The sequence below is a fragment of the Dipodomys ordii genome, unplaced genomic scaffold (genome assembly GCF_000151885.1).
Source record: "Dipodomys ordii isolate 6190 unplaced genomic scaffold, Dord_2.0 Scaffold176, whole genome shotgun sequence".
In the NCBI taxonomy this organism is placed as follows: Eukaryota; Metazoa; Chordata; class Mammalia; order Rodentia; family Heteromyidae; genus Dipodomys; species Dipodomys ordii.
This window is the reverse complement of record NW_012267392.1, coordinates 213169-231184: the sequence shown is the minus strand read 5'-3', so window position 1 is coordinate 231184 and position 18016 is coordinate 213169. Positions and strand designations below refer to the sequence as shown.

Here is an 18016-nt window from a genome sequence, read left to right as displayed (position 1 = left end):
TATGTGATAACACCAAAGCCCTGAATTCAAGTCTTAGTACCAGTACACACACACACACACACACACACACACACACACACACACACACACACAAGTCTAGCTGGCTCATAGTTTTGAAGGTAGAATGTACAAAGGCTTAGTGTTGATCTGGTGGGGCCCATGGCGGCTTCAACGTTCGGTAATTGGTATTGTGGTGGAGATGCATGTGAAAAGGAGAGCTCTCAGAAGAGGACAAGAACTCTCAAGATGGGATAAATCTTGCTTTTTTTTTTTTTAAATAACTTGTTCTCAGAGGACTACTTAATCCTTTGCAAAGGGGTGTGCCTGTGACTTGACTAGCTCCCATTGGGCTCCACCTCTTAAAGGACCCGCTGCCTGATCACTCCACTGTGGATCAAGCATCCAATCCATGAACCCTTGGGGGATAAACCACATCCAGAGCACTATACCTTTAACCATGTGTGCCTACATGAAAGTTTCCTGATCTGTGTGTGTGTGTGTGTTCAAGTGTGCCCAGTGGGGCACAGCATGTGTGGGATGCTGGAGTACCTGCTAAGGACCTTTGGCTAAAAGCAAGGAAGAGCATACAAACATCAAGACTCTACAATCTATGGTCATGGCTTGCTTTGGATGCCATTCCAAACCTGGAATTAGGAAGATTATTTCAATCTCATGGTTGGGGAAATGGAGATCTTCAGCACTTGTATATCCAATCCAAAAGTGGACAGCGAGATGGGTGGATTGTTCTGATGAGGTATGGTGACTGCAATGGCCCTGGGAGATGGAAAGACCTTCGAGCCATCCCTCCTCATACGCCTCCCAGTAGGGTGTGTCTGTAGACCCAGGGTTTCCTCCCCAGGCCATGACACATACAAACTATTACACAAGAGTTTTCCATGAAGAGGCCTTATCTAACCTTGTCACCTTTTCCTGCAGCCCCCACACTGACCAGGAGCAGCCAGACACCAACTGTTTGATCCAGAAGCCAACTACCTGTGGCCATCTCTCTAGGTCACTTGTTCAGAATGTCTGTACAGGTATGGAATAAACCATGACAAATTTATGGTTAAGTAAACCTTATATAGGATGCTTGCTTTTAATCTTTTTTTTTTTATCAGTCGTGGGGCTTGAACACTGGGGCTTAGGCCCTGTCCCTGTGCTCTTCAGCTCAAGGCAAGCACTCTACTGCTTGAGCCACAGCGCCACTTCTGGATTTCTAGTGGTTTATTGGAGATAAGAGTCTCACAGACTTTCCTACCCGGGCTGGCTTTGAACCATGATCCTCAGATCTCAGCTTCCTGAGTAGCTAGGATTAAAACAGGCATGAGCCACCGTCGTCCGGCAAACTTTTAATCTTTTACCACTACTTCAGTTTGCTTTCCAATCCTCATAATTCTTGTAGTTTTTTTGTGGGGCTAGTCTTGAGGCTTGAACTCAGACCTGGGTGCTGAGTCTCATGACTTTCCTGCCTGGACTGGCTTTGAGTTCTGATCCTCAGATTTCAGCCTCCTAAGTAGGTAGGATTGCAGGGATGAGACATTGGTGCCTGGTTGTTCACAATCTTTTTGCTTTTAAAATTATTCTCAAGCGATATAGGGTTGGAATGAGTGGTCCTAATCAATATCTAGCTCTAGCTGGTATGTGGATCTGAGAGGAATTGGCTTTGGTCAGGTGATTTCCAGTGCTTGGTCATAAGGAAGATGGAGCAGTGAGTTTAGAAAAATACACCATCTGTTTCCATCAAGCTTTTCCTCACAGGCCCAAAACGTCTCTCTCCTGGCGAGTTCTCAGTCGAAAATAAGGACAAATAAGACTCCACAACTAGGCAAAATACATATACTTGACAAGTACCAGATCTGGGGGCTGGTTCTAGAATACCACTATCTTTTGTTACCAATCTGCCAGATGCTCCCATGGTCCTTGTGTGTGTGTGTGTGTGTCTGTGTGTGTATGACTGTGTGTGTGTATGTAACAACTCTGGTAGTGGATCCCCATCCTGCTCACTGGGCACTGTTTTAGGGCTCTGCTTTGAGTTTCCTCTCAAACCCATGCTCAGAAAATGCTCTAGGAGAGCCAGGTTGGGCTGCTGGCCCCTATCATCCTGACAGGTGGATGCATGTGTTAGTCAACCTTCTATTACTGTAACAAAACACCTGTGACAAATCAACCTAAAAAGGGGAAAGAAACTGGGAAAGCATGAGGAAGGGGTGGCATTATCGAAAAAGAAATGGACTCTTCACCTGACTGATGTAACTGTAACCCCTCTGTACATCACCTTTATAATAACAATAAAATTGTTTTTTTTTTAAAGAGGAAAGAGTTCTTTTGGCTCATAGTTTTAGAGGTTTAGTATTATGGCCACTTGGTCATGTTGCTTTGGGCCTGGGGTGGCCCAGTACACAATGGTAGGAACACATAGTCAAGGCCTACTCACTTCATGGCAGCTGTTATGCAAGGTGTGAGACTGGGGCTGGAGTCTCAGTAGCTCCTTCCAGATGCTCTCAAAAAAGTCTGAGAGCCTGTAATCCTAACTACACAGGCAGCTGAGATCTGAGGGTTGCGGTTCAAAGCCAGCCTAGGCAGATAAATCCAAAACTCAACTCCAGTTAACCAGCAAAAAGTCAGAAGATGAGGTGTGGGTGCCAGCCTTGAGTGAATCAAGCTCCAGGATCATTACACACACACATACACACACACACACCATCAGTGGCCTAACTCCTACCCATTAGGCATCAGCTCTTAAAATTTCTGCCACTTCCGAACAGCACCAGAGGCTGGCCAGCAAGCCTTAAACACATGGTCTTGTGGGGAGCCAAATGAAGAAGATTTTGTCGTCTCATCTCTGTATTAAGTTGTACTGCCAGTGAGTATGTTCTGCTCATCCTTCATCTTGTCCATCTTGTACCAAGTCCAATATAAGATTAAAATAAAAGGCCTAACTAAAGCACCCTACTCTGGGCAGGCCTCTGCTTTGACAGCTCAAAACTTGACCTACACCTACCCAGTGAGGATCCTGGAAGTGTGCGCTCAGTGACCCTCACACTGCTGTTGGAAACTTCCCTATGAGCTATGTTTACTTTTAGGTGTGTACGTGTGTGTGTGTGTGTGTGTGTGTGTGTGTGTGTGTATTATAATGTGCTATTGTTCTCTCCTTTTATATTAATAATCTGGGATGCAAAGAATAATTGTTGCTTTGACTCCACCTCTAGGGCCACAGAATAACAGAAGAGAGACTTCTACAGCAGACCCTGGTCAAGAAATCATTCATGTGGCACTGAACCGTGATCCACACCGTGGTTTTGGTAAGAGCACCCCCTGCAGGTGAGTCCATCTCCCCTGATCAGCAGGGGAGGAGGATGCCACTTTTTCCTTTCAGCTTTTCTACTACCCTTTTCTGACCTCTTCTCCCAATTTGTCTTTTTTTCACTGATCACTTCTCTCCCTCTTCTCTCTACATTTCTCACCCTCTCAATTTCTCTCTCTCTGTCTCTGTCTCTCTCTGTCTCTCTGTCTCTGTCCCTGTCTCTCTCTCTCTCTATCTCTCTGTCTCTGTCTCTGTCTCTCTCTCTAAGTGTCCATTAAGAGCAATGAGACTTTGAGACCAAGGGTTCCTTGCAGGCCCCAATGTAGACCCCTAATTGCACGGGAAAACATTTCTTTAGTATATGTAGATTCTCAGTGATAGGAAAGACTAGCCAAACTTTTTCACCTGTTATCTAAAATCACTGAGACAAGATACAAGAAACAAGATGAGATACTTCATTAAAAATAATCTCCTTTCCATCTCTGATTCTGTCCTGGAACAAAATCTAGTTAAAATTGTTGGGTTGCTTTAGTCATGGTTGCTGAAGAGAGCAATACTTTTTCCAGTGATCTAATGGCTAAAGGAAACAATCTACCCATATTCAAATGGCAATACCAGTTGGTAGCTAACCTCTCTGAATTGCAGTCATTAAGCGTGATCTTATTATATATTTTGATTGCAGGTTTTGTCATTAATGAGGGAGAAGATGAGGGTCAAGTGAACCCTGGTATTTTCATATCCTCTATTATTCCAGGGGGGCCAGCAGAAAAAACTAAAAAGATCAAACCAGGTAATCTTAGTAAATTACTAGAGACACTGTTTAAAGGAATCCTTTTCTTGTTTTCTTGCTGGAGTTACTGAGATATCTTATTTTTTCCAGGAGGGCAGATACTGGCTTTGAATCATATCAGCCTGGAGGGCTTCACATTCAACATGGCTGTCAGAATGATTCAAAATTCTCCAGACAACATAGAATTAATAATTTCACAGTCCAAAGGTACTATTCAGCCTGTTTCCAGAAACTCAGCAGTGTTGTCTGTTTTCAGGGGTGCTTATTACCATGGGGGTACTGAGCTCTATTGAAGGGCTTTTATGTTGCTGGCCTCCTGGTTGTAGTTTACAAAGTGGCAATGTCATTGCACAAATCAATGCCTTGGGCAACTGTGTGGATAGAACAGGCTTTATGACTGTATGCCCTGGTAAAAGGTGGCCATGTATTCTAACTTTTTTGGGGGGGTCTGGCATGGGGCCTGAACTCTGGGCCTGGGCGCTGTCCCTCAGCTCTTCAGCTCAAGGCTAGCGCTCTACCACTTGAGCCACAGCACCACTTCTGGCTTTTTTCTTTTTTGCCTATGTGGTGCTGAGGAATCGAACCCAGGGCCTCATGCATGCAAGGCAAGCGCTCTACCCCTGAGCCACCTTCCCAGCACTATTCCAACTTTTTATTAATGTTAGAAATGCACCAGTATATTGGGGTGTCAGGTATGACTAAGGATATCAACATGATAGGGGCTCAGTAAGGCAAAGTTTATTTCTGCAGAAGGGTGTGCCACCAGCCAGTCAGGTGAGCAAGCCAAGGAGCAGCCAGCCTGCTTCCGTCTCTCATGCCCTTCCCGTCTGCTTGGATTGGCAAAGCTCAGGGTCATACTCTGCTGGTGACTGGCTAGAATCTGATACCAGTGAAGAGGGGAGGGGCTAACATTTACATATTTGTAGGCAAGTTTTATGGGCAAATGGGGTTTAGCAAGAATCCAAAAGAAACTAGCACTGGAACTAGTTTAAGATACCTCTGACAGAAAAGACTGCTATTCTCATATTAACCACTATGTGTGTTTCAGCTCATTCGCTTTGCATGACATTTTTATTGTCACCTGAGCCTTACTGAAAGTCAGAATTCTATGTTTTGGGCTTAGGTGGAATAGTCTGTTGTCCCCCTTGGAAGGAGATAAATGACCTTGAACCTTGAAGCAGAATTAGTACAGAAAAATGTGCTGTTCTGTGTGTGTGTGTGTGTGTGTGTGTGTGCGCGTGTGTGCGTGTGTGCATGTGTGCATGTGTGCGTGCCTGAGCTTGAACTCAGGTGCAAGGCACTGTCCCTTAGCTTTTTTTTTTTGCTCAAGGGGAACACTCTACCACTTAAACTACAGATCCACTCGCTTCCAGCTTTTTTGGCACTTAATTGGAGATAATAGTCTCATGGATTTTCTTGCCAGGGCTAGTTTGGAACATCGATCCTCAGATTTCAAACCCTTAGTAGCTAAGATTACAGGTATGAGTCACTGGTACCTGGTACTGTTCTTATATAGTTCTAAGTTGGCATGTAGGGTGGGCTATAGATCCCCAGGAATAGAGTTTTTGTTTTTGAAAGGCATTTTTCTTTATCCGTTAGCTAAGAAGGGAGCAACCACTGCTAAAAGAATGACATCATTGTGTTGATTTGGGGAAGGTCTGGGCTCTGGATGGAGGAACGAGGGGAGGTTGACATCTTCACTCCTCAGTTATCCAGGATCACCTGTGCATGTTGGCTGGGTGGTCTTGTAAGCTTCAGGGGACTGTCTGCAAACTCGGCATCAAGTCTGATCATAGCCTATCTACTTGTGATGCCCTGAGGAGAAAAATGCCACCTGCATCCCCTCACTCATGTGTTTACACACCCCACCCCAAGCTGGCCTTCCCAGGCATTACAGCTGCCCAGACAGGAATTAATGGGTTGGTGGGAATAGAGAGAAGGTGGGTGGGAGGAGTGGAGAGTACAGGCCCAGTGGCCAGCCCCTGCGCATTCACTGTACTGCCCTCAGGCTCTGTGTTAGATAGCAAGGCATTTTCCTTGTGTTGTAAGGAAACATAATACAGCTGATCAACTCCCAATGCAGTGAAGTCCAAGAATAGCCTGCTGTGATGGGGAGGAGGCATTAAAAAAGGTATCCTTCACTAGACACTCTGTTGAAAATGAACTACATAACTTGTGTGTGGGAAGGGGGGAGGGGAAGATGTAAAACTGGGAGAGAGCAAGGGAAGGGGTGACACTGTCCAAAAAGAAAGGTATTCTTTACCTGACTTATGTAACTGTAACCACCATGTAAATCATCTTTATAGTCACAATTGAAAAAAAAAGGGAAAAAGAACTTTAAAAAAGTGGTAAGAATTCCAGATAGTGGGTTCCTCACATATCTGGGGATGACAGGGCTTCTCAGCAGGAGGTCCTCCCTACTACCTGGGGACACGACCTTTGTCACAGTCCAGGTTCCTTTGGAAACTGCCACTGATGGAAGAGGTAAACTCTGCTGGCTGTTCTTGACAGGCTTTATCTATTTAGTCCCTGACCTGCAATCTAGATCGGTCACCTCAGCAGGAGTCAAACTAGGTACAGATTCATGGTAGTCAAGTCTGTGCCTGGAAGACCAGCCAGAGTCACCATGGAAACCACTTCTTCCATCAGTGACAGTTTCCAAAGGAACCTGGACTGTAACAAAGGCCGTGCTCCTAAGTAGTGAAGAGGACCTGACTCCCTCAGGGTCAGGGAGGGTAACACTTGATTGGCAGCCATCTGAGATGAAGGGGCAGGTTCAGGCAGGAATGGACAAGGGTTTGGCCTGCTCCTGTCTTCCCCTGGCCCCAAACAGCAGTTCCAAGTTGATTGTGTCTAAAGAGGAAATGTTCCTTTTTATTCAGACAGCAAAGCTGAAAAGTGCCTATGAATTTTAAATGGAGTAGTATGTCCTTCAGCCAAAATAGCCTGAGAAACTTGGGGGTAAAGAACCCAGAATTCCATGAGGATTCTTCAAGGTTTTGAGTTGCTCAGGCTCTTGGCAGAACTAGGCTGGCCCAGAGACTTGAAGAGATGAAGCTACGGGGAGGGCACAGAATCAGAGGGAAATGGGAAAATATACAACAGAAGGGCCCATCAGCTGCACTGGACATGGATGAAAACAACCTAAGCAATTCAAGAGCAGCAGTGGGAGGGAGGGAATGAGAGGGAAAGAGGGAACAGCTAAGCAAAAGGAAAGAAATGTTCATATAACCTGATATGGAAGAAATAGTTGCATTGTCAAAGCTCATAGAATTCACTAAATTATAGACCATGATAATGACAATTTGCCTCATGGAGATTAAACTGTGTTTGTGACTTTAACTAAGTATCACTATCCCACAATACTATGAAATTTGTGAAACTTATGTAATCACTTAATCTCAATTAGGAATTATTAAAAAAAAAGAAAAAAGAAAATTCCTCTGCAGTTTGGGCTATAAGGAATGGCACTCTGGGGAGACTGAGGCCCAGCACCACAGACATTTGACAGATAGTCAATGACCATGGACAGAAGGGCTGATGCTCAGGCAGCTCACCTGCTGTTCCCCTCTTGGCTGCTAGATGGACACCATGTGGCCTTCTAGGCTCAGACAACCCTGTCTTTTTCTCTGGAGCTGGTATCCTGTTGAACGTTAGCCTTCCTGCTTCCTAGATTGGAGCTACAAGCTGGCCCTGTAGTCAATGAGGTGGCAGATTCAGGAGGCAGCCCCTGCCTTCTTATCCATCCTTCCTGGTTTCCTAGGTAACTAGCTCAGTGGCTTCTGCTTCATTGGACAGGAAACAGTTGCACAGCTTGACCTTTTTAGTTTGATGCTAGGTCCCATCCTGGTCTCTCTTGAATGATGTGGAAGAAAATGAAGAGACATCTAGAACATCACTGGGAAGACAGTGATAGTGGACACTATGAAGAAAAAGGCTAGAAATATGGCATTACAGAATGGTTTCCCCAATCCCTACTGAATATCTTTAGAACTGAATAACCAATTTTGTTAAGTCAAATTCATTCAAATCAAATTCATTCAATACATGATTTGGCGTACTTCCCAGGGTGCTAATGAGTTTGTATGAAATAGTAAATCTACCTGGACGGTTTGCTACCAGGCCTAAAGATACTCTATTATGTATTCTTCTAACACATATTTGTTCTGCATACTGACTTATCAACAGTAAATACACTATTGCTTAATATATGCTAAGCTGTCTATGCATGTGTGTGTGAAAGTGTGTATGTGCACACACATATCTTTATCTCCTTACCTCTATATAAATCCCCTCTCTAGAAATAATCTCTAAACCTCATTAACCCTACAATATTATTGACATTTGCATCATTTCTATTTTAAGCATAAGGAAATGGAGATCTAGAAATGTGCGCTACTTTGCCCAAGGTTCTATGTATTTTTTTCTGTTCTATACCAAGTCAAGGTTCAGAATTAGGTGACTTTCACCCACAGGAGTCTACCAACTCCTGTCCAAGGACTCTCACATGGGCCTTTGAATCATATACTGTCTACAGCCATGAACCGCAGGGTTTGGAAATGGAAGTTCAGTGCAGCAGCACATGCTGGACATGAAGGGAGGGGGTCGAGAGTCTTATCCTGTTGACCATTTCCTGTTGTTAGACCTGGATGCTACATTCCTGGTGGCCTGTTGAGAAGGCTGAAAGATCTATGCCTCTCCTTTATGTTTTTCTTTCTCTCTCATCATATGACGAGAGCTTCATAAAGGAAGCTGGCATTATTCACTCTCCTTGCTCCCCTTTCCACAATTGAGCCACATGAATGACTTCTATTTAGGTTTCTGAATCATATCCAAAATCTTCCCTTTCTTGACTCTAAGTGGAATATCCTCCATGAATTGCTATACTCACATTGTTCTCTGCAACTATGAAGGGCATCTCTTTTACTGAAGGATAACTTTGTGCCCCACTTATGATGCCACTGATATGCCAGCCTCTCAAACTGTTGAGTTTATCTTATCTTGTTTTCATAGGTATTTGTGGAAACATCACCAGTGAAGAGATGAATAGCCCAGCCAATTCTGGAATCCTCTCTGCAGACATCCTGAGCAGCGATCAACAGGGAAGTTTGTCATTACATACAGAAGACCCAAACAGAAGTCGTGGAGGACTGGAAATGGCTCGGGTGCTAAGTCCAGTCCCCAGGCAGAGGCTTGAACTGTCCCCTCTTCCAAAGGTGACCATACCCTTGATTCAGAGTCTTGAATTTGGTAGAAAATAAAAACGCTGTGGAGTCCAGCCCAGCTCCTAAGGCCTGTGCTCTTGATGTGCCATGTCAGGCAGCCTACTTAACTTCACTGGCCTTCAGCTTCTCTGGGCCCAGGGTTGAGGCCACATGCCTCACCGTAGGAGCCTCTAATGACCTTAGTCACCAAGGACCAGTAATTGCTACTGGTTATGACAAGATGAAGAAAAGGATGGATGCCAAGGGCAGGGCTGAGGCCACTCAACATCTTCTTAGTTTATGATTGGGCTTCATCTGGGAGCTTAGTTGCTTTGTACAGGACCTTCATCCCATGAAGGCAGAAGATCAAACCCAGCCACGGTGTCCCAAGGACACCACCCTCACTGTCTTCTTGGACACTGGGTGGGAGAGCCCATATTCTGGTCCCCTGCAGCTGACATTCACTCATTGTGTCAATTCTCATTCTTTTGGTTGATTCAGCCCTGGCAGGAGCATGCAGTTGGATCACAGGTAGGGTGAATGGTTGGGTATGTCCTCTGGTGGGCATCATTACTATCAAGTGGTACTTATCCTGGAATGACTCTCCTGGTTCCACACCTACTTGCTCCTCTTGCATAAGGTTCAGTTAATGACAGCTATGTTGTTTCTACCCCAGGTGCTTAGCTCTCCATAGTTTCTGTAAAGGCTGCCAGTACCTCTGAAGGCAGACCTGCCTTAACCCTCTTCTTTACCCAGGTCCAGTGTGTATACCTTCTCATTGTTTCTGGGGATCTAATTAAAACAGGCCAGTTGTTCCATAACCTTTCAAACTTACCTTCCCTTTATACAAGCAGAGACAGTGATTCCTGCCCACTGGGCCGTGCTGTCCCCAGGGTATCTACTTTAGGTCTCTTAGATGGGGCCTTTGTAACTAGATTAACAAGAAGAAAAACATATTTATTGAATGTAAGTTTTATGTGAGCTGTCATAAGGAAATAAATACCTGAAACAATAGTTAAGCTCAAGTATGTATTATAGTAGGTTTGATAATTAATAGAGAACCCTAGAGAAAGGGGCATGAGTCAGCTAGGAGGCATTTAGTGAAGGCCTGTTAGTTCAGTTTCTCCTGCGTCCCTCAGTCATTGGAGGTAAGGGTACCTTTCATGTGAGGACCTACGGCAAAGGCCCTCCAGGGAAAGGCCAGACAGGTATCATTAGCTTTTATGACTTGTTTAGAGAAAATAATCTCTTGAATTCATCTGCCTGGACTGGAGTTGAATCTCAGCTCTCAGATCTCAGCCTCCTGAGTAGCTAGGATTTCAGACATTCTCTAGGGCCCTGCTGTCGGTGCTTTCCTAGGTGGACAGTGATCATTGAACAACATCTTGTGTAAAAGATTTGGGTGCACAAGGACAGCAAAGAAGAATAAGAATAGCTGGCTTTGAGTAGTTGCCTCTGTGTCTCACAGTACTGAACATGTCATCCATGAGATTCATGGGAGAGAGTTACTATTGTGAACGTGTTTCAGAGGTGAGACACTTGAGGCATGGAGAGGAAAAAATAATAATGCCATCGTCTCCCTGGGTTAGTAGAACTGGGGTCGAAAACTAAGCAGCTAGGCTCCTGTGGAAACCTTCCCTGTGCTGTCTACTCCAACTGAGAGCCTAGAGAAACCTTATGTTTTTTCCTTTTCTGTTTATTTATCTGGATAGGGTGTCGGTTCTTCTTGTCCTCCATCACCTCCAGAAACCAATGCTGGTGAAATCTACTTTGTGGAGCTGGTGAAGGAAGATGGAACCCTTGGCTTCAGTGTGACTGTAAGAACTGTTAGGGGGGTGAAGGTGGCGCTTGGTTGGGAAACAATTAATGATGTCCATCTTGATGGGCATTCCACTCTGATCATGTGTTACTGTACAGGGGGCACATGGGAAGTAGGTGAATCAAGAAAGCCGCTGAGTTGCTGTCTGTGGGGTGTAGGAACTCAAGGACAAACTGGGAGAGGTGGCAGGGTGAGGCTGAGCCCAGAGTAGGAGCTGAGGAAATGCTGCAGGGTGAAGAGGGTTGTATGGAGAGGTGGCAGGGTGAGGCTGAGCCCAGACTAGGAGCTGAGGAAATGCTGCAGGGTGAAGAGGGTTGTATGGGTGGAACTGTGAGGTGTCTCTGCTCAGATGACACTGGATGGTAAGAAAAGAATAGCAAGGTGGGGTGTCAGGGACACCAGCCAGTGGTGAATGGGGTGATCCACTATCATCTCAAACAAGATCCCAGTGGAACATTGTGCTCTACCTTTCTGTGAGATCTCTGCCTAGACTGGCATCCTACATTTGGCTTCTGAATTCTACCTAGTAGACCCCTTGGGAGGGAGAGTCCCTGGTAAATGTGATTTCCCTGGGATGGAGAATGGGGGAAGAGGTTGGGAAGTACTGTACTTTTCATCGAGCATTGGAAAAATACCCATTCCCTTGAGACATTGGAAGAGGCCTGGATTTCAGGGATGGCATTGTGGAATTCAGTTGATTGGAAAGAGAAGAGAATCTCGCAACAGGCAAGGAAATGTCAAGGTCAATGGAAACTTCCCAAACAAACCCAAGACATAGGAGGACTGGGGTATGGGTGGTATTTTTTTCAATTGCCAGTCCTAGCGCTTGAACTCAGGGGCTAGATTGTCCCTGAGTCCTTTTTTGCTCAAGGCTAGCACTCTACAACTTGAACCACAGCTCCATTTGTGGCTTTTTTTGGTAGTTAATTGGGTATAAGACTCTCATTAGGGGCTGGGAAGGTGGCTCAGTGGTAGAAGCTTGCCTTGCATGCATGGGGCCCTGGGTTCGATTCCTCAGCACCACATAAGCAAAATGAAAAAAAGCCAGAAGAGGTGCTGTGGCTCAAGTGGTAGAGTGCTAGCCTTGAGCTGAAGAGCTGAGGGACAGTGCCCAGGCCCAGAGTTCAGGCCCCACGACCAGACCCCCCCCCAAAAAAAAGGAGTCTCATTAGTTTTCTGCCCAGGTTGGCTTTGAACCATGATCTCAGCTTCCAGAGTAGCTAGGATTACAGGTGTAAGGCACTGGCACCTGGCTAATTATTTGCTTTTATATGTAATAATACCATGTGCTGACAAGAGCAGAAGGCCTTATTGTCAAGAGCAGAAGGCACTAGGCAGGCAGGGGGCAAAGAACCCATCAAAGAAGGCAAGACTGGTTCACATCTGCAGCTGATTCATAGTTCACCCTTTCCTAATGGTAGTCACATTGAAGTTTTGCATCAGGATCCCTGATGGCAGGATCATTAGCGTTCACTAAACTTAGCTGATGACTTTAAGCATCAAGAAATGAGGCTTATAAAGCTGGGCGCCAGTGGCTCATGCTTATAGTCCTAGCTTCTCAGGAGGCTGAGGTTTGATGATTGAGGTATCAAACTAGTATAGACAGAAAATTCCAAGAGACTCATCTCCAATTAACCAGCAAAAGTCAGGAACTGCAGGTGTGGCTCAAGTGGCAGAGTGCCAGCCTTCATTGAAAAAGCCACGTGAGAGTGAAAGGCCCTGAGCTCAATCCTCAGCACTGGCATCAAAATAAAGAAAAAAGGAAAGAAAAATAAATAAGGCTTGTGAGTACTCAGGGGGTGAACAAGCTAGGAACAAGATGGACAATTTATTTTTGGCTTGGAGTAGCAGCTCTATCAGACACCATAGCTATTTCTCATCTGAAAAACTTTTTATATATATATATATATATATATATATATATATATATATATGGTAAGAGGAAATCAGTGACTGGCATAAAACTTTGATTCTTTGGAGAAATTTAATTTCAGAAATAATTATTGAAACATCTCATTCAAATATGGATGGCCATCAAATAAATGAAAGACACTCAGATACATAGGAATACAAATTAAATGAAAAGGAAACTATAAGCTTGGCCAAATATAGCGGTGGGATGCAGAAAAAGGCTACTGTCACACGAAGCTGGGGGAAATGTGAGTAATTAATTATATGCAGATTGCACACTGGGATGCAATCTGGCGAAGTTTGTTATAATGACAAATGCATATAGCCTTGGGCTCCTAGAAACAGAAATAAGAATCCCATTAACCAAGGCTGAATATGGGAAGATGTGTAATGCAGTGTTGCTTATAGTGTTGAATACATGGCAAAAAATGAATACAGACCAGATGAGGAAAAGCTGCCTGTACTGTGGCACAAGTATTTCATAGATATCAAACTGCTGCCATTAGATGAATCATGCTAGCCACTGGTGGTCCATGTCTGTAATTCTATCTACTCAGGAGGCTGCATTCTGAGGATGGAGGTTCCAAGCCAGTCCAGGAAACTCCATGAGACTCTTACCTCTAATTAACCAGCAAAAAGAACAGAAGTGGAGCTGTGTTTCAAGGAGTAGATGTCAGCCATGAGTGTAAAAGCTAAGGGACACCACCCAAAACCTGAGTTGGCCCCAGTTCCAATACAAGAAACCAAAACCAAAACCAAATCAGTGCTAGCTTTTGCTGCCTACAAAGATGTCAATGAAGAATACATTGAGCAAGAAAGTAAGATGCTGCAAACTGTGCCTATGAGCCCCTATTTTGTGCAACACATGATCTAGTTGAGTATTTATAGTTTTTACTAAGAAACAAAGTCTACCAATAGCTGGGTGCTGGTGCCTTTTAGCTACTTGGAAGGCTGGGATTGTGGATTGAGGCCATTTCAATCAATAGCTGGATTTGGTATTATATAGCTGTCATCCCAGCTATTTGGGAAACATCAATAGACAGAGTGTAGTCTGGGTTGGCATACACGTAAGACCTTTTTCAAAAAAGAATCAAGGCAAAAGGGCTCAAGCAGGAGAGTGACAGGCCCTGGGTTAAACACTGAATGCCATTGAAAACAAGAAAAGAAATCAGAGTCTGAAATGAAAATTACTGTTTGACTGAATAGGGAGAACTGCATCACGCTTGTGCAAGGTCAGTAAGTTTTATAAACAAGAGCAGAAGACAGGCAGGGGTCAAAGAGCCTGAAGCCCATTGGCAAGACACCTACAGCTGGTTTATAGTTTACCCTTTCTTGATGGTAGTCACATTGAAATTTTGCATCGGCAATGCCTGATGTCTAGTTTCAGAGGAATCTTGGGTTAAAACATTCCATCAGGCCTTTATGGTTTTTGTTAGTCAGCTTTTCATCAGTGTAACAAATACCTGAAATACTTATAAACGAAGATTTATTATGACTCCTTGTTTTAGAGGTTTTGATCTGTGGATTTGGGTCTGAGATGGCACATCTTGATGGGATCACATGGTGGAGCAAAGCTGCCTACGTCACAATCTTTTCCAAGGGAGGGGGAGGGAGGGCATCACAGTCACCGTGAGGACAGTGACCTGAAGACCTTCCAGGAGGCCCTACCTCTTAAGGGTTTCACCACCTTCCAATAGCACCAAGCTGGGAATCAGGTTTTTCACATACTGGGGGTCATTCAAGCTCCAAATTACAGCAACAAAAGTCATTCAGCTGTCTGGCTTGAGTGTCCTTTTTGTTGTTGTTCAGTATGAAGTCAAGACTTTGTGTATGTGCTCTACCACTTGAGCTATGCCCCAGACTTCCCTTCTTTTTTGAGAGAGAAAAATCTAGCTGCCCAAGCTGGCCTCAAACTTGTGATCCTCTTGATTCTGCCTCCTGAATAACTGGAGTTACAGGTATGTATTTTCACACACAGGCTTTGGGTGTCCATCTTGAAGCAGAGTCAGATTTCCTTTGAACCATTTCCATATGATTATATGAGCCTGGAGAAAGGTAAAGATAGATAGAGGCAGATAGAGGTAGACAGACAGGTAGGTAGACAGGCATAGATAGATTCCCAGCTATTACCAGTTATCACTGTGCTGCTTACAGTGAGTTTGGGAGATGGAGGCAGAACAACTGTGTAGGAATGATATAATTTCATTGATTAAAAATTTGTCTAAATAAGTAAAAAGATAAAACAAGTTAGATCTTGATCTCACCTGATGGATAAGATGCCTAACTGATCCATTGCTAACTTAAGAGAATACTGTATAGTTTAATTCTATTTTTGGTATCCACAAACACAGGTAAATCCACTTATGTCAGTTGCTACTTTTTACAAGTTTTGTACATTCTATATGACTAGTTATTGAGTGCTGGCAGTTGGGCCAATGATAGACTGGGGCTAGGTCTCAGCTTCTATTCCTGTGCTCTCTGAAGGATCTAACCTTATTGCTCAATGGAGAGGGTAGTCTACAAAGGTGGATATAGAAGATAGTGCCGAACAGAGATGAGATTGTGGCATGGATGGCAGGCAGGAGGATGGTAGGCTCCCTTCCTCAATAGGGGTAGATGGGTGATAAATTTTCCTTTCTGTTTTACAGGGTGGCATTAACACAAGTGTGCTATATGGAGGAATCTATGTGAAATCCATCACTCCTGGAGGCCCAGCTGCCAAAGAAGGACAGATCCTACAGGGTGAGGGATGGAAGCTGTTGGGAGCTCTCCCTGCTTTCTGACAGATAGACAGATAGATAGATAGATAGATAGATAGATAGATAGATAGATAGATAGATAGATAGATAGATAGATAGATAGCCATGCCCAGTCTGGCCTCCCAAGCCATTGCATCTCCAGAGCAAGGAAGGGATTTCACCTGCCCTACCCACTTGATAGGTCAGAAGAACTGTAAACTTAATAGCAGCAAATTGGGAAGAAGATGACAGAAAAGATTTCTGGGAGACAATACAGCTTTCTAGGGTGGGGACAGAGCTGGCACTGGTGATCTCACTTCAGTATAGGGTCTGTGCTAGTTGTTGAGATAGGAGTCTTCTCGCTGGCCCTGTATCATGTCTCACGACTTTAAAGGATGGATTTTTATCCTTTAAAACTGCCAGAACTGAGTCTAAAAAGGTACCTAGAATCTTACTTCCATGTTCCCTTGTATTTAAGTATCCCCAACATCAATCACTACCTTCCTGACCCTTTTGGAAATTAGAAAAAAAAACCCTGAAGATATAAATATTAGCCCTGAACAACTTGAAAATACTTTCACAAATAGTTTTACAGGAAAGCAGGAGGAAAGATGAGGTCAAGCAGAGCTGGCTTAGCCATCCTGTGAGCCAATAATAGAAAGGCTTTCATATCATGGATCTCTCATATGTCTTGGAAAGAAGGGCACAAGCGATCAGACCCAGGCAGGTCTCCTGCTGAGCCCAGGCATACCTAGCAGCTTGGCTTCCTGTCCTTTTGTGAAGCTTCTTGGAGGGTCAGACCTGGGGCCTTGCCAGAGAACCCTTCCAGCAATCCCAGAGCCTGGGATATGATATTATCCCTCTCTTTTCCAGGTGACCGTCTCCTGCAGGTGGATGGAGTTAGTCTGTGTGGCCTCACTCATAGGCAGGCTGTGCAATGTCTCAGAGGTCCTGGGCAGGTGAGGATTCCCTTACAGGGACCTTTCCTTCCTCTTAGGAGATTGTGAAGACAACACCAGAAGCTGCAGTTGCCCCTGGGTGGGAAAGAGGAAACTTAATACTTTTTTCTTTGTCTATTTTTTTTTTTTTTCTTTTTTCTTTTTGTTCCTTTTTTTTTTTAATACAGGAATGTGACACTCACGAGGTAGCAGAAAGAGGTTTCCAAGCAGAAACTTTCATGCTCTATAAACAGCATTGAAAAGCTTATGGTTGCTTGCCTAGATTGAGGAGTCAGACAGCAGAACAGAGGTGATAGAAGGCAGTGGCTTTTTCATCCTGGCTCTGGCTGTGCCCCCAGGCCTGCATTAACCCTGCTGACCAGCTTACCCATTTGCTGTCAGGTCCTTTCTCCTTCCAGCTCTCATCCACAATGACCTCCACCTCCCAGTACATGTCACTATCCCACACCCCCTGTTTATACCCACCAGAAGGCATGGGCTGGGCTGTTTCTGGTAGAAATTAAGGATGTTAAGAGCTAGAGATGTTCATTATGTGTTTTATTCCATGCAGCACTGGGTCTGTGATCATGCTGGGTTTTGTCTTCGGCCTCAGTGTAGGAGTTCTGACTGGCTCCAGTGTCCTAAGCCATAAAACTAACATGGCCCTCTCTTGGTAACTGAAGAGCCAGCCAAGAATCAGTTAAGATGCTAAAGACACTTTCAGCAAACTCCCCAGCAGAGTTTTGGTGTTTTTTACACTTCCTTTTTCAAAGTAAGTTTTCTTTTGTCTTAGTGAACTTGAGTGACATTTCTTGAGAACAGCTGCAATGTATTAGCATGATCTGTTCATTAGACCTTTATTAATGAAATGGCCAGAAAGGACACTTGGCTGGCATATTGGCATGATGACACATAGGCATCAACACTGTGGGACTGTGGTGGACAACAATTACAGCAGAGAATAAAGGCAAGGTAAAATCCTCTGAATTTTAGCTTATTATATTTTATTTTTGTTTTCTTGTTCTACAAAGGCTTGAACTCAGGGCCTGGGCCACTATCCCTTATCATTCTCATCTTAAAGCTGACACTCTACCACTTGAGCCCTACCTCTACTTGAAGATTTTTGCTGGTTAACTGGAGATAAGAGTCTCATGGACTTTCCTGCCCAAGCTGGCTTCAAACTTTGATTCCCAGATCTTAGCATCCTGGGTAGCCAGGATCATAAATGTGAGCCACCATCACCCAGCAGAAACTTATCATTTCTCTTTCTAGTAATGTCAACCACTTGTTTTTTGATTCACTGGAGTAACAA

The 18016-nt window shown here is 44.3% G+C and overlaps 1 protein-coding gene across 1 annotated transcript in view; it reads left to right on the top strand.

Moving 5' to 3' along the window:
* Positions 1-18016, top strand: part of Frmpd2 (FERM and PDZ domain containing 2) — an 86590-nt gene that overhangs the window by 54715 nt on the left and 13859 nt on the right. The window contains exons 16-23 of the mRNA XM_013033724.1: positions 937-1037; positions 3210-3302; positions 3987-4094; positions 4185-4301; positions 9108-9310; positions 11011-11115; positions 15677-15770; positions 16640-16725. Of these exons, the coding sequence (XP_012889178.1) occupies positions 937-1037; positions 3210-3302; positions 3987-4094; positions 4185-4301; positions 9108-9310; positions 11011-11115; positions 15677-15770; positions 16640-16725 (907 nt within the window). The remainder of the gene's footprint in view (positions 1-936; positions 1038-3209; positions 3303-3986; positions 4095-4184; positions 4302-9107; positions 9311-11010; positions 11116-15676; positions 15771-16639; positions 16726-18016) is intronic.